Source organism: Triplophysa dalaica, chromosome 9 (assembly GCF_015846415.1).
Source record: "Triplophysa dalaica isolate WHDGS20190420 chromosome 9, ASM1584641v1, whole genome shotgun sequence".
NCBI classification, from domain to species: Eukaryota; Metazoa; Chordata; class Actinopteri; order Cypriniformes; family Nemacheilidae; genus Triplophysa; species Triplophysa dalaica.
In genome coordinates, this window is record NC_079550.1 from 20,597,352 (window position 1) to 20,620,209 (window position 22,858).

The following is a 22,858-nucleotide window of genomic DNA, read 5'->3' on the forward strand; positions in this document are numbered from 1 at the left end:
CTAACAGACACAAAATTCCAGAGACATTATATAAAGGTGAGTGACATTAGAATATCTTCTTATCAATGAACTTTAGTATTGTGGTATGGAGATAAAAGCACATTTATTTTATTACAGTAAAAAAACAAAGACAGATAAAACTCGAGCAATAAAATTGTATTATTACAATCAAAAACACTTCTATTCTAGACAAGGTCTGTTAATGTAATGAAGTTGATCAGACTCTGCCGCCATCTAGTGGTAGAGGTGTAAATGCAGCTGTGGTTGTGCTGGCACGCTTGGATGCGTCTGAAACAAATTACTACGTTAATGAAATATTGTTTTTAAGACTTAACTTTTTGACGTATTTGTTTTAGGGGATGTAAACACTCATACCAAAATCATACGTATATGATATACATAGATAAATTGACCCTAAACTGATGCATATTGTGGCCGGTTAGCTCAGTTGGTTAGAGCGTGGTGCTAATAACGCCAAGGTCGCGGGTTCGATCCCCGTACTGGCCAAAGTACCTTTTTCAAAAACTGGTGTGTATTTTCATTACCTGTGCAGTTTGTGAGGTTCCCCTTTTCCTTAATCGGGGGGTTTCCCGGACAGGGATAAGGTTAAAACAGGTTTGGCCTAAGTTAAATTAGGATAGTTAAGGTGCAGTTTGTAACAATTTTGCAGTTAAATATCCAAAAAACACAAAGATATTTAATATTTTGTTCAACTGAGTACTTACAATATATCAAATGTTTCCAATTTCTTATAAATCGTAAAAAAATCGCCTTTTTATATTGTACAAATTTCAATACAAACTGTATGCCACAGCACACTACAAATATTACGCAAATTAGTTAGTGTTGATACGGCCTTTAAAAATGAAGGAACATATAATAGAAATAAAATACTTAAAGAACATTTAAACAAACAATTCTAAATTAAAAATTATAATTAAATAACGACGAGAGGGTGTTAATCTAACAACAAAAGCATTTCCTAAATAGAAATAAAAATATAGGCACTTTTACTTTTCATAAACCTGAAAGACTTTACTTGTATCCTTGACCAGCCATTGAAATGTGGTCTCACTTTGATCTATTTACATTTATGAATATAGTGTTTCGCTAATGCATTCATTATTTTTATCATAAATTCCAGGTTCTTGTCTTTTAAGAATATGCAAATCTTAGTAGATGTTACATTCAAAGGATCTATTGAAATATTCTTAGATTGAATCCAACCTTGAATGCAGTTCAACAATCTTGCACAAGTACAATTAAAAACATATGATTTGTTTGACAAAAACTACAATAATTATTTTCCCAATTAAATCTATTATGTAAAAAATGGTTAGATGGTTAAATATTATTTACAATTTCAAATGAAACCTCTTTGGCTATAGGAAAGACTGTGTAATCTAATTCTATTTTTTTCTACTTCTACGCCATAATCTTTTAAAATGTAATGTCTCTTCACTTGACCAGTATAGTATAGCTTAATAAGAATCTTTCTAATAAACTTGTTTGTAAACTATTTGCTGCATATATTTATATATTCAATACAAAGTGGTCTCATTATTCGTGCAGTGTTAGAATATATTACAATTTGTTGTGCCATTGATATGAAAGTTTTAGGGAAAGCCCTTAACACTTAATTTAATTCACTAACTGGGCAATGAAAATCAAAAATATTACAAAATTCTCTATACTGTAGTAAATTACCCGTCTTATCCATTACAGGGGTCCGTTCTAAATAGTGACACAGGGTTGTGCAGTCGCATGTCAATGACGTCATATCCGCGTTCCCCTTTGTTACCGCCGTTAATGATGATGAAACCGCATGACAACCGTTGCGTCTCGTTTCGTAAGATTGCGTCCTTGTGTCTAAAGGATGCGGTATACAGAGAATTCTACAATTTGAATTAAACGAGAATTCCTTCGTTTGACATTCTGTCAGAAAAGAAAACAGGAAGTACCCCGTTGCTATGACAACCCGTTGCACCTGCACAGCTGTCAAATTAATAAAAATGATTTATACATGATTTTATACTAGAGGTAAAAAGTTGGTTACTTTTTACTTATCCTTAAAAATGACAAAAGAGTTAGGTGCCCTTTTATGCCTTACTGTATTAAAACGTTTAAAAAAACTATACACTTTTTAACCTATTTACTACATATGACTGCTAAGATTAAAAAACGTGACACAAATTGTTAACTGTTAACATTTTAACACCACATATTTGATTTAATGTGAAGCTGCTGCCGTTTATTCAACACGCGTTTATTTAACAGACGTTGGCCGACGCAAAGAATTGTGGGTTATCTCTAGCAACCGAATTTTCGTGAAAGTAGGTCGCATTAGAAGGGTGCCTACAGAGTGTCCAACCCCCCATTATAAAACGAGACACCCTCTATGACGTAGCAGGCTTCAAATGAGACCTCAGCGTTCCTAAACGAGACACAGCCAGTAGTGTCTAGCGTCTAGCAAGCCACTAACTTGTTTCGAGCAGTCACTTATTTGTGGACCACAATTATTAGCAACAATTAAAACACTTTACTTCATCTGCTAACAACTCTTTCCCGTCTGACTGATGGCCATCTGGGGTGAAGTTGAAGACAACAGATCCCATCATTCCACGCTCCAGAGCGTCATCAAGCATTGTTGTTGTTATTTCGATCGTTCGCCATCTAGCGGCGGTTATTAGAAACTGCACCTTTAAGGTAGTTTTTACAAACATGAATTACAGAAATCATTGCTTGTGTGAATTTTGAGACAAAACAATGGCACAACGCTAACAATTACTTTAATCTAGGTCTAGTCTTGAGCCTCGAACGGGACACCCAGATTTTTTTATTCAACACTTATTTAGTATTCAGCAAAGACTAGAAGCTAGTATATTTGTTCACGAAAAATGTTTTGTATATTATAGAGTTGCTTGATGTTCATGGCCTTTCTTAATACACGTGCAGTTCTGTAATCACAAGGATGGGTAATTTAGACGTCATCATTTAGGATATAATTAAAATTATGAAGACTAAGTTAGGCTATTGGCTCTTTTACTGTTGATATGTAATGCAGGTAACTTACTCGTTTTCTTAAAAAGCATATACAGTGGCGCTTACGTTTAATATGGCTGTTTGTTCTTTAAAAAATGTAATTCATTCTCTTCTTTGCTTACTCCAACTTTAACCTCCTAGTATCATTCCCTTTTAAACTTTGCACAAAGCGTCTAACATATATGAGGATATAAGGTTTCGAAATGTAAAAATGTGGGCTCGTCCGGGATTTGAACCCGGGACCTCTCGCACCCAAAGCGAGAATCATACCCCTAGACCAACGAGCCATGCATATACTATTGTAATATAGCAATAAGTACTATGTACTACAACGTTACCTGCTGATTTGCGTTGAAATTGAGAAAGGCTCTGTGTTCACTACAGCGTGTATGACTGCGGCCGTTATATTTTTGAATTGTTTCCAACATAAGCGCCGCGTTTAAAACACTAGCAGCAGCTGGTGTTTTCCCACCACGCTCATCGCCGGTACTCGACGTTTTTTTCCCACGTACAGCGTATCACAGTTACTAACGAATGCAATGTGCCCGCATTCAACTCTTTCATATAGTCTTTCAGACAGCGTCTGATAATCCTATAAATAATATGCTTCTCGATGTTATAGCGTAGGACCTCGTGGCGCAACGGTAGCGCGTCTGACTCCAGATCAGAAGGTTGCGTGTTCAAATCACGTCGGGGTCAAATGTTTTCTGTTCTCTTCCAAGTCAAGTGTCTTTTAGGAAGTTGTTTTGTTCATTGTCATGTCAACTCAACTCACTTTTATTGTCACATCACCACGTGCATCCTCGATACAAAGTAGCGCAAACTATGACGTTCTTCCACTGCTCTGTGACGTAATAACACATTCATTTTTCACGTTTAAAAATGATCGCAAGTTTTACCAAAATATGCTATTTTTAAGTAAAGAAAAACAAAGAACATCGAAGGACTTTGTTTTAAGGTCCGATTTCACAGACAAGGTTTGTTTTAAGCCAGGACTATGCTTTAGTTTAAATTAGGATATTTAATTTTCTTTTAATAAAACATTACTGGTGTGCACATGGACACATAACAATGGCAATAAAATGTTTAATATATTTTTGGGCAATTTATTTTCAGTTAAAACAGCCAAACTTTTAATCCGGGACTAGTTTTATGCCTTATCTGTGAAACCGGGCAGAATAAAAGGAGGGCTCGTCCGGGATTTGAACCCGGGACCTCTCGCACCCTAAGCGAGAATCATACCCCTAGACCAACGAGCCACATAGCGACGTAAGTTCAACGTTTAACAAAATAAAATTTTCACTACTGTGTACAACGCGTGAAAATGATCTGTTACGCAGCGATAAGTTTAAATCTCTCCTACGTGGTCCATAACATCGATGAGTGCTTGGCGCTGTGGTCGGCGAATGTGTTGCTGCCTGTAACGTTATTTAATTAAAACCTTATCTGGTTTGTGTTTGGTTGAAAGTTACGTTACTTTTTTAGCTTTGGATCATAATATACTGTGTCGATATTCATTCATTCCCTTTTTGTTGCCAAAGTAACGTTACTCATATTACTCACATAATAGCGTTTCATCTTTTCTTCAGAAATTTCATTCATTTTACAATTTGTAAAAGTTGATGTCAGTAAATAAGCTGTTTATGCCTCAAAGAACCAGACTTTTGTGGGATGTTACAAATATCATTTTATTAGTTATTATTGCACACATTGTATAAATATTGTAGGAACTTATATGGTTATGTAGTATATCAGGTCTATCATTCTAAAGCTACAATCCTGCAAAATCTACCCAAACTCTTAATTTATAACTCATTATTATAATTCTTATTCTCTAAAAGGGTTACAGATTGCATCTTAAATATAAACACAGGTTTTATACAGAGGTGCACATTGTAGTGTGTGATTTATTTACATCCTCTTGATGGCACTGAGTTACAGTTCAGCGTCTTCACCATATTTCAAATCTCTTGTCACCGGTAAACGGTTTTCTGTCTTTGATTCTGTTTCCAAAGAGTCTGCAAAGACAAAATACAACACTTATAAGCAAAATTACAGTGATAACACAACCACACAAACACACAGATACACTTACCGTACTGTCTGAATATTGTTGTGAGTGGAAACAACTCTGTGGATTCTGTTTGCTATTTCATCTGTAATAATGTTGTGACTCAGACTGAAAGAAACAACGAAATGTTAAAATTAAAAATAAAGAAATTCAACATAAAGTGCATGTGATCATTTAATCTATCATAAATTCTGTGTGTATTCCTGATGTGATCTTTAACTCACTCCAGAGTCTGAGTCTTGTGTAGATGTGGTAACAGTGTCTCCATGTATTGATCAGTGAGTTTACAGTGACTGAGGTCCAGTTCTGTCAGTCCATCAGAATATTCCAGAAACACCGCCAGCTGTTCACAAGCTCTCTGATCCATCTGAGTGTGACTGAGGTCCAGCTCTTCTCCTAAAGCCTGTGAAAGAGCTCCAGTCCACCTCACAGAGCTTCTCTTAGTTCCTTTACTGATACAGCATAGAAGCTGCAGCAGTAGACCTTTACTACAGCTGAGAGAGAAACAGATAAACAATACACAGACCAGTTTATTAAGACTTTAACCCTCTAAAATTGTATTTTATTTTTAATAAAAGTAACCTGTCTTCACTTCTCTCACCTGAGCTGAACTTGAGACAGAATAGGCAGAAGTTCTTTCAAGGCCGTATTAGAGACATCACAGTCCTCTAAAACCAACTTCACAACATTTTGAGTTTTCTGAAGCACAGATGAGATTATTCTACAGTCTTTGTTTGTCAGCTTCAAATGGTTTTGTTTCTTTCGTGTGACTGTCAGATCCAGAGAAGAGCAGCAGGAGAAATCCAGTCTGTTGTGAAGAGCAGAGAGCAGAAGATCTGCTGCCTCCTGCTGATCATCAGAGGAACTGCAGCAATGAAGCAGCTTCAGCAACAGCTGCCTGTCAACACTGACACAAACACACAAATGTATTCATCAGCTCTATATGTTATGATGTCTATTATGATAAATCTGTAAAGCTGTTAAATAAGTAAACCTGAGTTGTGTGAGTCTGTTGAGAAGAGGCAGAAAGCTCTTGAGCTCTTCATCTGGTATGGAGGTCCAGAACAGATTGAGTTTGACAGTGTTGCAGTGCTGAAGAGTGAAGCGCAGAGCTGCACACTGAACTGAATCCAACACTTTACTCTTCAGCTTGATGTCATTCTCAACTGAGCTCAACAGACCAGACACATACTGAGGAGAACGACTCTCATAAATCTCCACAATGTTGGACAGTAAAAAACTGGGGCTCAACCTACAGAGAATAAAAAAGAAATGTACACTCACATTCCCTCATGGAAAGGTAAACTACAGATTCATAACAGACAAGAGATTGTAATGATTTCCACTGAAGCAATACAGCTGTTCATGATGAATAAACTCTGTCAGTGTGATCTCATGTGAAGCCGAGGCTCTTGTATCACTGAAGGGGATTATTCTGCTATAACAACCGGCTGCCTTTACATTATCACAGATATTACACGTCTATTTACCTCATCTGTAAATTATTAGATGTTCAATATTGATGTGAAACGTTTAACTCATTTGTAACAAATGCAGATGTTCTGTGAGACAAACTCATTTACATTTGTTTTTTAGCCAAGACATGAAGTTAATTTGACCTTTTCAGCTGTAGTTTTCCCAACCAAGGGAGAAGTTCTCTGATGTTTTCAGAAGAGATTTCGCTTTTCCTGAAGTCCAACTCTAGAGGTTGATGTTGTAGCAGATACTGAATCTGTTTCCAGGTCAGTGAGCAGGAGGTCAGATCTTTAGACACTTTCTCCAGAAAGCAGCGTGTCAGTTCATCATCTTGTGCTTCACACACCACTGACACCAGCTGCTGAAGAGTCTCTGTAGAGAACCTGAACACACACACACAACTGTTAGTTTGTAAAACTGTTTGATTCACTCAACAGAAATGAATCAGTGCTGAACACACACCTGATAGTCTTTAAAAAGCGACTGCATCATTCTTCATGACGAGTTTGGTTTCTTTCTGTCCTTACTGTTTAGCATGGTGTTACCAAAGTAAACGTGTAGTAACTGTGTTTTTGTCAAAGATCTTGTTATTCTTAATATTCAACATATTTTAAATTTTTACACCATAAAGTATACTGGTTCAAAATATCGGGTATCGGTCTATTTGATGTGTAATATCGGCCCTGAAAAAGGCATATCGGTGGACCCCACAGAGCACTCTAGTATACTTGACAACAATGAAATTAAACACAGAGTTGAATTTCCCATAAAGCTGTCACCTGAGTTGTGAGATGTACGGCAGACACTGGAGGAATCCTCTCACTTCACTCTCTTCATGTGTCCAGTCTATCAGCTCTACTGGTTTCTTCTCTGTTTGGAGTTTCAGCACTTCTAGGAGGATGGAGCTCTTTCTCTTTGAGAGGTTTATTCTCCAGACTAAAGAGAATAATGGAGTCATGAGTGATTAAAACCACACAGATATAAGAGTAAAGTGTCAGTTTCATCGATTTGCATGTATCTTACATCCACAGGTACAGATTTAAATAAGACAATGTTGTTTTAATTTGTTAAAATCAAAATTAGTAAATCAAATTCAAAAGTTAACTTTGAAATCAAATTTATGCACATGAAGCATAAACCACTGAGGAACAGCCATGCAAGGGGCTTTGGATTTTTTTTTGGGATCATTTATACCAAAATTTGTAGGAAAGAAAAGCAAATACAGTAAAGCTTCATGTGGAAATAACTAAATAAAGTTTTAAAACAACAAATCTCTTTCATTTGTTAACATTTCCTAGTCCACAAAAACACCAGGCAAACTCCTGAACCTACTGAAATAAATAAAGTAAAATATTCTTACTGTTCACACTCCATCTTCCCCACGGCCTTTTCTGTGTCCTTTGTGTCCATGTCCACACTTAACAGTTTACTAAATCCCAAAGTCTTCTAGATAAATCAAAGTATCAAACACAAATAAAAACAATATTAAGGATTTGTTTTTTGTGAAAGATGGTAGACTGTGCTAGATACATCGGTGGTAATCATAGCAAAAATGTATGTGACCACAAATTCAAAAATGGCTGAATTTTTTGAATAAGCAAATGAAAAATGAGAGCATAAATGCAGCAAAGTGTTGAAAATTACAGTCTAATGCTAGACACAAACATACTGTACAGAAATACATAAATAATGTTAGCGTATATGTCTTAATAGAAGTAGACTGTATTGAAAAAAGTTTTTGATTCGATGATGCATTAATGTGCTCCATACCTTCTCTCTTATGTGAACAATCTCTACTACTGACTGTCACAATCACAAACCCCAAACAACTACTTAAAGGCTGACATTAAAGGGATGCTTCAACCAAAAATGAAAATTCTGTCATCATTTACTCACATCGAGTAGATTTGTTCAGATGAACACAGAGACAGAAATATGGAAGAATGCTTATAACTTAAGAGATTTTGCCCCCCATTGACTCCCATAGTCGGAAAAAAAATATTTTTTGTTGAACTAAAAAGATATTTTGAAGAATGTAGGAGAGCAAACAATTCTGGGACACTTTTGACTACCATTGTGTTTTTTCTACTATGGTAGTCAATGGGGGAGGGCTGTCTTGGGTTAATCTGTCTGGGTATAAGCATTCTTCCAAATATCTTTCTCAGTGTTCATCAGAACAAAGAAATGTATACAGATTTGGAACAACCCGTAGGTCAGTAGATGACACAATATTTTATTTATTTTATGTGTGAAGTTTCACTTTGAGAGCCATAAAGGGAACACAGCTTCAATCATTTGCTATAGACATTTGCTATAATACAGAAACACGGATCCAATTCGAAAACTGTTTGTTGTAAGACTATTGTCTCTATTACTATTGCCATGGTTTTCAAAATCTGTTATTTTGTGGTTTTACTACATTAAGCATATATTTTTATTACTGTAAGAAAGACATGTTTTTAAACTTAACCAATGTATTGTGCAAAACTGCAAGGTATACAGAACAAACGGCACATTGTTGACATAAATAATAAATAAATCCAGGAAGGGGCTGCGGTGGATGTCCAACCCGTCCCACATCCAAGTGTTATGTCATAAACTTTCTACCTTCACACGTGCCTTCTTTAATTAACGTAAATGTCATGTCAATGTTTTTCAGCATCCTAAGCATTTTGCAGAGGACCTGGACACATTGCTTTCTAATTGTAATGAAAAGCAAGGCCTAAAGGTCCATGATAAAATAATAATTTGACTTAATTGTGGGTTTTTATTTTATTTGTTCAAATGTTATTTTTTGTAGAATATTAAATACAAAATGACCTGGTGGAGAGCATGTCTTCTTTATCCATTTTTAAGTGTCTGAAGACCTGGATACATATCCTAATCAGACTTTGTTGATAAAGAAGGCCATTAGATCAATGCCATGTTATAAAATTCATATAAATTATCAAAATAAACTTTTTCTCTATTACAGTAATGTATGCGTATATGCTACAGCATAGAGAACTGTCAAGCTCATTGTTTTGGCTCTTTTAGATTTTATGTGGGACAAAATTAGAAATTTTATCAATTAATTAAAATTATATTAAGAGTGACTTTTACAATACCAAGATGTGATTGTTTATTTAAATTTGACAGAGCTCTTACAGATTTTGTTTGGAAGACTAAGTGCCATTATATTAAAAAAAACTCTTTATTTTAAACTCTTATAATAAAGGTGGCTTAAATTTAGTAGACTTTAACTCCTTAAATTATACTTTCAAAATAAATTGGCTTCAACAAGTACTTTTGGAGTGGACTTTGATAAACAAACACTATTTCACCCCATCCTTTATAAACACAAAACTTTGTTTTATTTGATATTTGGTTTCATAATGGTTTGATTCTTGTAAATCAGTTGTATAACAACACAGTCTTATTAATGTCTTATTCTGAGTTCTTTCAACATATCATATACCTGTTTCCCATAAAGACTTTGCTAGTTATGGGATCGAAACCATCAGGTATAAACATGTTATTCAAATATAGCATCTCGACTTAGAATTGCTTCTTTTCCTGAGCCATCAGAAACCTATAGAGGTAAAATATGTTTTTATTCTGAAAAAAGGTTAAAAATGATCAAATAAGATCTCTTTTCTTCAGGATATTGTTTCCATTTCACGTCTGTCGGAGGCTGATGCACACATATGTTCTGCTGTAGACAACAGTGAGGTCCTACCAACGAGCTGAGAGAAGACAAACATGAGGTCACGAGAAGCGAATGTCAACTAAGCAAAGTTAGATCGTGCAGGTGACATTATCCATTTGGTGAGGGGGCGTGGCCTCACCTGACGTAGGGCACGCGCTCCTGTCTGTCAAAGCCAGACTTGGTGCAATTGGATACTTCCGCAGAGGACAGGTACGGATGATCATCCCATAGGTGGGATGTGAGGCTTCATTCGCTCACAAAACCATCTTTGGCAAAGTGTGTAAAACAACCAGATACATTACAGATGTGCCTGATGTGGTCTGTGATACACAGTATTTTGTGCCAGTTAAGGCTTAGAAATAAGCTTATTTCCACACAAACGAATCTATTAATATGGATATAATGTGTATTTTCTGGTGGTATACAATGATTGTATAACACAGGGGTTCTCAACCTTTTGCAAGCTGGGCCCCCCCAAAGCTGGTTCATTGCAGTTGGGGCCCCAGTGCCCCCCACCCCACATCACACAACCTTGGATGGATGGAAGGATGGCCGGCCATTATCTTTAGGCCCACATTATTATTATTATTATTGTCAAGTTCCTTTGCTTTTGCAAAGTTATAGTGTGCAAAACTCCCCACTTGACAGGGCAGCTAATTTTCAGGAAGACTTTACAGGATTCCACTCATCACACTTTTGCTTTCTTTTCTTTATTTAGAAGATTGATGCAATATGAATATCCAGGTGAAAACCTTTAAACATGAATAAATACCATTTTAAACAATGAAACAAAAATAAATACATTCTATGAAACATATGAGTATTAAATTCTCAATACCCAGAAATAATTTAAATATGGCACACATCTGCAATACTTTCACAGTATGGAATTTGGCTCAACCTCGTGATTTACTATGCAATAAATTAGCAGCTTTTAAGACACATCTAAATACATAACATTTGCATTTCAATCAGCTCACATGATTTTAAAAGACATTAGATTTAACTGCATTTACCTACAATGACTTGCAACCAATGGACAACAACAATAATGCCCAGTTACATCCAAGGATAGAAAGGAGCTCACCGGCTGCGTCTTCCTTGAAAGCTTTGTTTTGCTCCAACAGTCTTAGGTTTTCAGTCTAAACGTCCAGATCTCCTTCACCTCTCATGCTGCTTGCTCCCACTACTGCTTTGTAGAGAGTTTGTGTGTGCGTGCCTCCAACCCCAAAATGATTAGTAAATCACCTTCACCTGGTGCACTCAGCCTAGTGTATCAAGGCTGGAGGGGCGTGGCCCACAGTTCAGCTCAACAATTATCATCAGGAGCGGTAGGTAGGCCTATTATCATTACTAGGCTATTGTTATAATTGGCAGTAGAACCAGACTCCTAATGTGAGCTTGCAGACATTATTATTATTATTATTATGAGTAGTAGTATGCCTATCATCATTACTAGGCTATTGCTATATAATTATATGAGGTTACATGCTTTATTGTTGTTCTGGTTATTATTATTTTTACCATCAGTATAGGCCTATTATCATTTCTAGGCTATTGCTATAATTGGGAATTGGCACCAGACCTCTGATATTAATGTATGCTTTATTATTGTTATTATTTCTAGGCCTAATAGTAGGTATCATCTGCATTTTGTAACAGAAGCTTGTAGGTACGTGATGTTAATGCGAGACCTGAGCCTGCTTTGCCTTGCAAAGATCCCCAATTCTTGGCTCAATGTTTGATAAACATAGTCTCAAATCATCCTCGATTTGTGCACGATTGCGGTATTTCGTTTTGAGTGCAGTCATTTTTGAGAATCCTGCCTCACACAGATATGTCGATGCGAAAGGAAGGAGAATCTTCAAGGCGACTTCACAGAGTTCAGGATAGTCCTGCATCAATCCTGCCCAGAATGACGAAAGAGGGCAGGAGTTAAAGAGTTCCTTCAGTCTACTGTCACTCTTCAGCTCAATAAGCTGTTCCTGCATATCAATTGATAGCTCGTTTGCTGTGCACACAAACGGATCTCGAACCCATGCAAAAGAGCGATAATCCTCTTTAAAGTACGTCGCAAATTGTTTTCTCATTGCTGACAGGTGCTCAGACGCTGATTGAAATAGGGATGAGAAATCGTGTGACGTGCCTGCATCAGTGATAAAGTCTGCAAGGCTGGGGAACATGACGCAGTTCCCTCGACTGATGCGGCCATGCCAGAGGTCTAGTTTTTGTGTGAAGGCATTTACTTTGTCTGCAAGGAGCAAAATATGAGTTCCACGGCCTTGCAAAGACAGGTTGAGGCCGTTCAAGCGGTCAAATATATCGACCAAATAGGACAGAGACGCAAGCCACATAGTGTCATCCAGATGCTTCGCCAGATCTGATTTGATTTCTGTCAAAAACCACTTCACCTCCTCTCGCAGCTCATACAACCGCTGTAGCACCCGCCCCCTGGAGAGCCAGCGAACTTCAGTGTGCAGAAGCAGCTGTTCATGCCCTGACCCCATCTCCTGGCAGAGGACCCCAAACAAGCGAGAGTTTTACGGCCGTGATTTGATAAGATTTATCATTTTCACGGATTGGTTCAGCACGGAGTCAAAAAGAACCGGCATTTTTTTAGCAGCTAGTGCTTCGCGATGGACCATGCAATGTGTCCATTTCACAAGTGGAGCTACTTGCTGAACCCGAGCAGCTAGGCCACGCTCACGCCCCGTCATTGCCTGCGCACCATCCGTGCATAGGCCAACGCATCGGTCCCAAGCCAAACCATTTTCAAGGATAAAAATATTAAGGACATTGAAAATGGCTTCTCCTGTAGTGTGCAACTGAAGAGGCCGGCAAAACAGGACATCCTCCTCAATCGCCTTGTCCCGCAGATACCTGACATAGGTGAGGAGCTGTACCTGCCCTGCAATATCAGTGGATTCGTCCAGTTGCAGCGCGTAGTAAGGACTCTTTTTTACGAACTCTATCAGTTGCTCTCTGATATCATTGGACATGTCTACAATTCTCCTAGCGACTGTGTCATTGGACAGTGGTACTGCACCGAGTTTGGCTGCTGCACTATCGCCTATCATTATTCTGCACATGTCTTGCGCTGCCGGCAAAATGAGAGTCTCTGCGATTGTATGTGGTTTACCCAGTTTACCGATTCTTTGGGCCACTACATACGATGCATCCAAACACTGTTTAGACACAGTGAAATGGTTGCCTGTTGCTGATGGACGCCATCAAGCTTTCTTTTAAAATATTCAGCCGGTTTATTTTTAATGCCAGGATGCTTTGTTTCGAGGTGCCTTTTTAATTTGCAGGGCTTCATACTGTCATTTGCCAGCACCTCGGCACACACGACACACTGAGGTCTTAGATCAGCCGTAACTGTAAACCCAAACTGCAGGTATGCTTCATCGTACCTTCGAAACTTTTTTGCAGCTGGTGGTGCGTCGGTTGGCTTGTTGGTCCTCACAAGAAATTTCTCCATTTTTGTTATGTGTTTTCAATAAAGTTTAGGCTATATGTAACTGTGTGTGTGGCTATGTTGAGAGACGTATCAGGGGCTAATCAATCGGGACTTATGGACGATCTGTAATTAAACGAACAAAATAATTATTTTTAATAGATTTTATTTTAATACTTAAAGATTGTAGAGTGTGTGTGTCTTAGTCGTGTGGGTAGTTTAAGCTAAGTGTAGCTACTGTCTAGCAGTTAAAAAAATACTGGCAAGGGCTGAGATTTGATCTAATCTTTAACAAAAATGTTTGTGGGTTTAGTCTTTAAAAAGACTGTTGGGGTTTGTAGTAAAGGCCTATGTAAATCGAGATTGATAACAGACTAGCGAGAGCTGGCACAAGCGAACTTGGCAAGAGACTAGACTAGAGTGAATGGAGAGCTATGTCTTGAGTCAATTTAAATCGCAGTTATTTATTTTTGTGTGAGAGTGAGTGAACATTTACATTTACACCCCGCTCTGTAAGCTAGGGCGGGAACGGCGGCGGCCATGCGCATGCGCGATTCATTCGCAGCCTGGACGCGGAGGGGTGTGTGTCTCCACTCTGCTCTGACTGCTGCGTGAGGCTACTGAGAGACTGACCGCCTTGAAGTGCTTTTGGACGGGAGAGGGACTCACGGCAGCACCCGCTGCTCGTTGTGAACAGTAGGCCTAACTGCAGAGTGATTCGTGCTTTCGAGTCTCCAAACACCACAAAAGTCTCCAAAAACACCAGTAAAATTCGCTGGATTCGTCGCTTTGACAACAAAAAAAGTCGCCAGGAGGATGATTTGTTTGTGTTATAAGCAGTGCTTGAAGTGGGGGAAAAGGTGGCGGTACTCTCTTTGCATTGGCCGATCCTTACATTTTTACAGTGAAACAAAACTTGGAGATATTGCTGTTACAACAATTTAGTGTTTTTTATTTATTAACAACATGAATGTATTTAAACATGGTTGTGTGTGCGTGGCTGCGTGTATTTCACAAAAACTAAACGAAAGCTTTAACTTTAGCCTATATTCTGACTAGTTTATTCGTTTTATATATATATAGGCTATATATATATAACTAAATACGACCTCATGTTTTATATGTTTGCAGCCTCTGAAACTTCCGTCCGTCATAAAAATTAATTCTGATGGTTCGATTTTCTGCATTTTTCGCATCCGTAGCAAATATTTTGAGGGGTGTTTTTGACAATTGAGAGACACCAAATGACGAATATGAAAAAACGAATACGACAGTTTCGGACTCAGTCAGCGTGCAAGGACATTAAACTTTTGAGGATTGGGCAGCTTCTCGAGGAGAAATCAAACAAATGAGCGCCGTTTCCAAAAGTCTATGAGCGCAGCACACACAAATAAACTAAATTGACATACTGCAGTTAAATGTGGTGTTTTTATATTTATAACTTTTGAATGCAGTTCAGCAACATGCATCACACCTCCTGACGACCAAGAGAGCTGACAATTGACCGTCACTTAATTTACCATCACCTCACGATTGAAAATGTGACACTGATTTCATATGACACTTCAACAAACAAGTTATTAATATTAAGTCACTTACATTAATGACGAAATAATGACTGTTTTGGTCTATTTTAGTAGCGAAAATAGATCCGATGAATCCAAACAAAGATCAGAGCATAGCGCATCTCACAGCAACAATCAATCGTGTTTTGAATGATTCAGTGTTTTGAACGAATCGATTGAGTCATAGATTCAATAACCCATGCACAAACATCTGTCTCATTCTTAATGAATCGGCCGTTTGAACGTTTGAATGAACGACTCAATGACTCGCTTTATAAAACCGCTTTTCACCTGCTTTGCGCTCAATCAAATCTGTTCAAAACTCTTTTTTTTAAATCAGTCCAAACACATTTTAATTTTTTATTTAGGAGTTATGTATATACAAAACTATAACTTTTTATGAAAGTATTTTAGTGAAAAAAAAATTATTATTTTTTTTCAGTTTTTTTTTCTCCCATCCTGTAGCCTACTCGCGCCCCCCCGGGAGAGTGTCCGCGCCCCCCCGGTTGAGAACCAGTGGTATAACATAACTGTGTAATAAACGTTTTGGCTTGAGATGAATGGTGCTATAAAATGTGTGTAAATCAATTAGCCTTTTTGGAGATAATAAGCAGAAGATGCAATATATCATTTTAAAACTGGAAATTGTCTTCGGTTTTATTGGCCAGAGGCAGTGAATGTGCTTGAGTAACTTAGTTTATATTGCTGACATAATGTCAAGGCAAGATTCGAACCAAAACCACACAAGCGGAAGCAAGGCTTTAAACGTCATCTATGACGTCATTGGTCAGAGTTCTGCTTACAAAAGCTGAGGGATCATCTCGCCTTGCTCATGCAGCCCAAACTCTTTATGTAGACAAGACCACATGTACATTGATCGACAGAGCTCTAACAGATTATGTTTGGAAAAATAGGGGCCATTATATGAAAAAAACTGGTATTTTAAACTCTTAAAATAAGGGTGGCTTAAATTTAGTTCATAAAATTTAGTTTTAATTTCCTTAATTTTTTTCTTTCAAAATGAATTGGCTGAATAAATATTTGAAAAATTTAGATTCCATGTGGTATATTTTTCCACAATATATTTTCTCACACTTTGGAGGTATAACATTTTTGTAAATATACAGTATATCGAAGATTCGTGAGAAACTCTCAAATTTAATAATATAATAATAATTAATAATAATAATTTAGTCATTTGGCAGACGCTTTCAGTGCACTTATTACAGGGACATCCCCCTGGAGCAACATGGAGTAAAGTGTCTTGCTCAAGGACACACTGGTGGTGGCTGCTGGGATCATTTCCATCAACAAGTACTTTTGGCGCTTATAAATGTCTTATTCTGAGTTCATTTTAACATATCATATACCGGTTTCCCCTAAAGACTTTGCCATAGTTATGGTAGCGAAAGCATCAGGTATAAACATGTTATTTAAAAATAGCAATCAATCTCGACTTAGAATTGCTTCTTTTCCAGAAACCTATAGAGGTAAAATATGTTTTTTTTCTGAAAAAAGGTTAAAAATGATCAAATAAGATCTCTTTTTCTACAGGGTATTGTTTCCATATCTCGTGTTATTTATTATTGGTATAGTTTTTTCAAAAAATTAAAGTGGAAGAAAATGTGGTCTTTGCAACATAAATATTTTCTTATTAATAAAGTAAAGTAAGTGTCATTCAAAAGAATTAATAAATTCTATCCTGTCAAGCACTTTTTGGTCAAATATAAAAATGATATTGATACAATATGTTTATTTTGTAAAGTTGGCAAAGGAACAGTTTATCATTTATTTTGGTCAAGCCATTATACAATGAATTTTTTTTTATGTTGAATTTACTTCAAAATTTAAAATAAGTAGGATTAAATAACAAATTAAAATCAGTGAAATTAAACAGATTAAAACATGTTACATTTACAAGGGGTCCGAATCATTTTTGTCAGTGTACTGAATTTTTTTGGAAAGATATTAGTTTATTTAGTGAGAATATTGAGAATGGTTTCTCAATAATTTTTAAGGAAATTATTTTGGGATATTATGACTCTGAGTTGACCATGGTTTGTTTTATTGTGAATTTATTTTTTTCTTTGTAAATTTTACATACATAAATGTAAATTCGCCAATAATAAGCCATTATTTCTGCTCTTCCAAAAGGATCTGATGCTTTGACCTTGATTCTATTTCACCTTCTTTAAATAAGAAAGCCATTAAGACGATCTCAGTTTGTAAACACTTTAATTTATAATAATTTATAATACTAATAACTGCGAGTCCACTTAGTCTTTCCAGGGCCATTGATGATCTCATGTATGTTTAAATCAATTTGAGCTTGGAAAAGCTCCTCTCTGCTTAGAAAACGGTCACAGGCAGAGTGCAGGCTATCCTGAGAGCTACCCAAAGATTTGGGTAAAGCTCACACATCTCATTTTATGAGAGGTATGTGAGAAGCTCAAGGGCGGTCATCATAGTTTGGGGAAGTTCAGGAAGACTCTCAATCCCTACAGCTAGTGCGCTACCATGAATATCAGTCTCCTCTCCACAAGAGAGTTTTTCCCCAAGAAGCTCACATTGTTCCCTCCGGACCTTTCGATCTAGCTCCCTAAAATTGAGCAGCACTCCAAAGTTCTCTTTAACCTCACTTAGAGGCTTAAATCTATCCTACAACGACTGAATGCTACAGTCCACAACTTAAACTGATATCTATAATCAATACGTGGAATACACCTAGATAAATGTATATTAATAATGCGAGACATTTCACTGTTGATGGCGGGGATTTAACGTTAGATGCTATATAGTTTAAGAGGAATTAAATGCACCTCACACTCCTCTCTGTCATTTCAACATTAAAATGAACATCATCCCTCAGGAAAGTGTTTAAAAGCAGCTCACACTAGAAATGTATCTATACTTTTCGTTTAACTTTTAGACGACACTTGGGTGCTTAACTCGAAAAATACGAGAGAAATATTTTTGTTTTTAATAAATCCCAACCTTTGCGTGAAAAGTGGCGTACGCACGTTTGTAGCCCCGTTTTATAAATGGGCATAGAAATGTGTGTACGCTGTTTTCCAAGCCCGTATCCGCATTATCACCCAAAATCTTTGCGTAAATTTGTGCGATCCATAAAGATGCTCTTGACTGTGTGTATGAACCTTCACGTCCTCCTCTCAGGTCTGGGCATGAACTGTCTCCTGCTCGCTGTGGTAATCTCGGAACCATGAGACAAGACAGTTGAGAGTAGAGTACACTGAAAAAATGTATTCTGTGTCGTAGTACATTTCATTAAATTAATTGAGTAAACTTTACTTAATAAAATGATGTTCTTGTTTTTTTAACCAAATTTTCAGCAAAATTATAGAAATAATTCGGAATTCTAAATGCATAAATAATTGAGTGAATTCAACTTAATTTTAATCATGTTCAACCCACTTTAACTTAATTGTTTTTTGTGGAACTACATGAATTCTTGAAGATAATTTACCAAACTGAGCATTGGAATTTAGAGTTCCCAGCATTAAGAGAGTCATTTTTGTGAAAAAGTGCTATTTTATGTGCTTTAGAATAAAAAGAAAGACTTGGTAGTGTTTATTGTTCAGTTGTCTTTAAGATTTAGAAGATATTATGTATGTATTTTTGTATATTTGGTATCCATCTTTCAGAAGAGTGGTGCTTGTGCTTAGATTGTGTCAGGGTTCCGTCCTTCCTGTTTCGGGCTTTCATGCCTTGTGGACGGGACCGTGACAGTACCATGTCTTGTATGTATGTTTTGTTATTTGTGGAGACACGCGGCTGTATGTTTTGATAATTCGCCACGTGTCCTCTTGTCCGTGTAGCTCCGCCCCTTGTTCTCTGTTAGTCTCCCATTAGTGTGTTATCTCCGTCACTTGTCTCCCTTTAATGTTTAGCCTTGTTACGCCTCCTGTCTCATTATCCCTCGTTAGTATTCCCTCTTAAACCCTGTGTTTCCCGAGTCCGGGGTCGGTTCGTTGTATGCTGTTCGTATGTTTTATGCTTGTATGTTTTAGGTTTGTTCTGGTTCATACTGTGGTTTACATGTGCGCACTGGATTATTTTTTCCGCCTTTTCGTGTGATATTGTTTATTTTGCTCCTGTTATTTTTACCCCCTCGTGGGTTTTGTTTTCACCATTTTGTTTATTAAATATGTTTTACTCGCTGTACTGCATCTGGGTCCTGTTTCCCCATCACACCCATTATACGTGACAGATTGTGGGAGAGCTCATGGCATGTTTTTATTTACACAGTGAACAGTGATGCTGCTGATGTCTTTACTGAGTCAACCTTTAGCTTACTTTTATGTTCTAATCAACTTATGTTTTAAACGATAATAAATGTTAAACTGAATTAAAAAAAGATCAATAAGTTAACTCTAATGCTCAAATTAGAATTTCTTCTTGAAGGTTTGTCATGTGCTTATCATTTTTTAGTAATTTTACTTAATTTATTCGTGGACTATTGGGATAAAAATGCTTTAAAGTACTTTAAAATATTGTGTGTAATACTGTTACCTAATTTTTTTAAGTAAATATCTGTGTCATTTTTTACAGTTGTTCTGTTCTGCACTCTTCGATGCAACAAGTACATCAGTTGTTATTGTAAGTGTTCCAGGTTCCAGTTGATCTAACTAATGCAGCCTAAACCCTCAGAGGATTTATAATATTATGGTTGTGTAGTGTACGCAAGATTAAAAACATGCGTCTTTAGTCTAGATCTAAACTGACAGGGTGTGTCTGCCTACCGGACAGTGCACAGAACCAAAGTTTAGGAGCTAGATCAGTAAATAATCTAACACCACACTATTTAACATTGTTTTCTCTCTCAGCAAGCAGCTTCATCCTAAAATAAAATCATTGTATTAAACTGTAGAAAAAGTGAAAAATTGAAGCTTCAAAAATCAATCCCTGTTTAATTGTCTTCAAAAATCAGTGTATTGTCCCACCAGTCCTTCTCTACAACCATCAATTACAGCCTCTCTCTCCTCAGGCAGACCATATAAAACACACACAAGGCATCCCATTTTACCTTCACATTGTTGAAACTTAAGGTCATTATATATTATTTGGATTTAGATATTAGATCTTTTTGTATAATTGTTTAATATTGCTCTGTTTCTAGCTAATATCAAGTTATTAAGGAATGTTTCAATTCAGACTTCATTGACACAAGTTTAAACATCTATATCAAATCGATGTAATCTTACAAATGTGTTCACTGTAGTACATTCATTTATTATTGTGGTCTATCACTTATTTAATTTATTTACATTTACATAAAATATTACACCATGACAGAGAATCAGTGGTAATATCATCAGATTATGGCGGGTCAGTGTTAACTGACCTCTAGTTAAGCAACAACTAAGGCTTAGCCTGACAGCATAAGTTGCAGTAACTGATTGTGAATCCATGAAACCAAATCGACTGACATTTAGTCTGACTTATCAAATAGGCCTTTTGCTTATTTCATAATCTTGTTTTATGGATCAGCCCTTAGGAAACCAGAGAGGACACTTGAGACGTCAATTGAGCTGTTTAAATCATTTTATTAGTTATGGTGACATACAATGAATAAATATTGTAGAAAACACTTATTATGTAGGTTTACAGTTCTGCCATTATACAGCTGCAATACTGCAGTCACACCCAACATCTTCATTTATAAATCATTATTATATAATAAACATTATAACAATGTTTTCAACTTTGATTTTTATGTGCTTGATCAGTTACTGATCTTTGTTATTTTTACCCAAATGGGTTACAGATTGCATCTTAAATATAAACAGGTTTTATACAGAGGTGCACATTGAAATTTATTTACATCCTCTTGATGACACGGAGTTACAGTTCAGCGTCTTCACCATATTTCAAATCTCTTGTCTCTAAAAAACAGCTTTCTGTCTTTGATTCTGTTTCCAAAGAGTCTGCAAAGACAAAATAAAACGCTTATAAGCTACATTTACGATATGATAAAACACAAAAAACACAGATACACTTACCGTACTGTCTGAATATTGTTGTGAGTGGAAACAACACTGTGGATTCTGTTTGTAAGTTCATCAGTTATACTGTTGTAACTCAGACTGAAAAAAACAACAAAATGGTAAAATTAAAAATAAAGAAGTTCAACATAAAGTGCTTGTGATCATTTAATCTATCATAAATTCTGTGTGTATTCCTGATGTGATCTTTAACTCACTCCAGAGTCTGAGTCTTGTGTAGATGTGGTAACAGTGTCTCCATGTATTGATCAGTGAGTTTACAGTGACTGAGGTCCAGTTCTGTCAGTCCATCAGAATATTCCAGAAACACCGCCAGCTGTTTACAAGCTCTCTGATCCATCTGAGTGTGACTGAGGTCCAGCTCTTCTCCTAAAGCCTGTGAAAGAGCTCGAGTCCACCTCACAGATCCTTTCTCTGTATCTTCACTAATACACGTCATGAACTGTAGAAGTAAATCTTTACTACAGCTGAGAGAGAAACGAATAAAACATTAATCAGTTAAATTCTTGATGTATATTAACACAGTGATGCTTTACTGTACATACAGTGTAATAAAAGTGATCTGTTCACTAAGTCAATTCTCTTACCTGAGCTGAACTTGAGACAGAATTGGCAGAAGTTGTTTCAGGGCCGTATCTGAGACTTTACAGTCCTCTAAAACCAACTTCACAACACTTTTGTTTTTTTGGAGCACTGATGAGATCATTTTACAGTCTTCATTGGTCAGATTTAAATAGTTTTGATTCTCCTCTGTGACTGTCAGATCCTGAATAGAGCAGCAGGAGAAATCCAGTCTGTTGTGAAGAGCAGAGAGCAGAAGATCTGCTGCCTCCTGCTGATCATCAGAGGAACTGCAGCAATGAAGCAGCTTCAGCAACAGCTGCCTGTCAACACTGACACAAACACACAAATGTATTCATCAGCTCTATATGTTATGATGTCTATTATGATAAATCTGTAAAGCTGTTAAATATGTAAACCTGAGTTGTGTGAGTCTGTTGAGAAGAGGCAGAAAGCTCTTTAGCTCTTCATCTGGTATGGAGGTCCAGAACAGATTGAGTTTGACAGTGTTGCAGTGCTGAAGAGTGAAGCGCAGAGCTGCACACTGAACTGAATTCAACACTTTGTTCCTCAGGTTAATGAGATTCTCAGCAGAACTCAACAGACCAGACACATACTGAGGAGAACGACTCTCATAAATCTCCATAATGATGGACAGAACAAAACTGGGGGTCAACCTGTAGAGAATAAAAATCATTCATATAGGTCACAACTCAATTTATAGGTCAAGACAAAAGACTGCTTCACCATGAGCTGTCTGTTGAATTTCTAATGAGTTCATAGACCAAACCATGCTGGAGTGCAGAACTGAACTCATGATGTAAATTATGCGACTGTTTGAATTCCTTTCAGAAGTTCGGCTGTCACTTTAAAAACATCTCATAGTCACAGTAATATTACATGCACTGTCACCACGAATATTAAAATAAAATCATTTTGGGACATATTTTGGATACAATTTTAATAATGTTATGG

The 22,858-nt window shown here is 36.8% G+C and overlaps 2 protein-coding genes and 4 non-coding genes across 12 annotated transcripts in view; 2 read left to right on the forward strand and 4 right to left on the reverse strand.

The window, feature by feature from the left end:
- Positions 1–433: 433 nt before the first annotated feature.
- trnai-aau (transfer RNA isoleucine (anticodon AAU)) lies at positions 434–507 on the forward strand. The gene has a single exon. It is a non-coding gene; the product is annotated as a tRNA-Ile (tRNA).
- A 2,750-nt stretch (positions 508–3,257) lies between these two features.
- On the reverse strand, positions 3,258–3,329 carry trnap-ugg (transfer RNA proline (anticodon UGG)). The gene has a single exon. It is a non-coding gene; the product is annotated as a tRNA-Pro (tRNA).
- A 340-nt stretch (positions 3,330–3,669) lies between these two features.
- Positions 3,670–3,741, forward strand: trnaw-cca (transfer RNA tryptophan (anticodon CCA)). Its single transcript has one exon. It is a non-coding gene; the product is annotated as a tRNA-Trp (tRNA).
- A 488-nt stretch (positions 3,742–4,229) lies between these two features.
- Positions 4,230–4,301, reverse strand: trnap-agg (transfer RNA proline (anticodon AGG)). The gene has a single exon. It is a non-coding gene; the product is annotated as a tRNA-Pro (tRNA).
- A 414-nt stretch (positions 4,302–4,715) lies between these two features.
- Positions 4,716–7,999, reverse strand: LOC130428212 (protein NLRC5-like). The gene is made up of 8 exons (XM_056756065.1): positions 7,957–7,999; positions 7,369–7,525; positions 6,733–6,972; positions 6,108–6,365; positions 5,715–6,020; positions 5,338–5,607; positions 5,138–5,221; positions 4,716–5,060 (listed from the first exon to the last, which is right to left on the reverse strand). The coding sequence occupies exons 1-8, from the start codon at positions 7,997–7,999 to the stop codon at positions 4,994–4,996; spliced, it is 1,425 nt and encodes a 474-aa protein (XP_056612043.1). The 3' UTR covers positions 4,716–4,993.
- A 12,844-nt stretch (positions 8,000–20,843) lies between these two features.
- si:ch211-281l24.3 (uncharacterized) overlaps positions 20,844–22,858 on the reverse strand; it is a 40,840-nt gene continuing 38,825 nt past the window's right edge. For all 7 annotated transcript variants that reach the window (XM_056756469.1, XM_056756465.1, XM_056756466.1 and 4 more), the window contains 5 exons: positions 22,303–22,560; positions 21,910–22,215; positions 21,520–21,789; positions 21,320–21,403; positions 20,844–21,244 (listed from right to left, as the gene is read on the reverse strand). In XM_056756469.1, the coding sequence (XP_056612447.1) occupies positions 21,178–21,244; positions 21,320–21,403; positions 21,520–21,789; positions 21,910–22,215; positions 22,303–22,560 (985 nt within the window). In that variant the 3' untranslated portion in view covers positions 20,844–21,177. The remainder of the gene's footprint in view (positions 21,245–21,319; positions 21,404–21,519; positions 21,790–21,909; positions 22,216–22,302; positions 22,561–22,858) is intronic.

Bases quoted from the DNA above. Each gene is read 5' to 3' on its own strand.
- LOC130428212 (XM_056756065.1), bottom strand. From the start codon at position 7,999: ATGGACACAAAGGACACAGAAAAGGCCGTGGGGAAGATGGAGT. The intron at 6,973-7,368 runs GTGACAGCTTTA...GTGTGTGTTCAG, and splicing joins CCGTACATCTCACAACTCAG to GTTCTCTACAGAGACTCTTC. The intron at 6,021-6,107 runs GTTTACTTATTT...TGTTTGTGTCAG, and splicing joins AACAGACTCACACAACTCAG to TGTTGACAGGCAGCTGTTGC.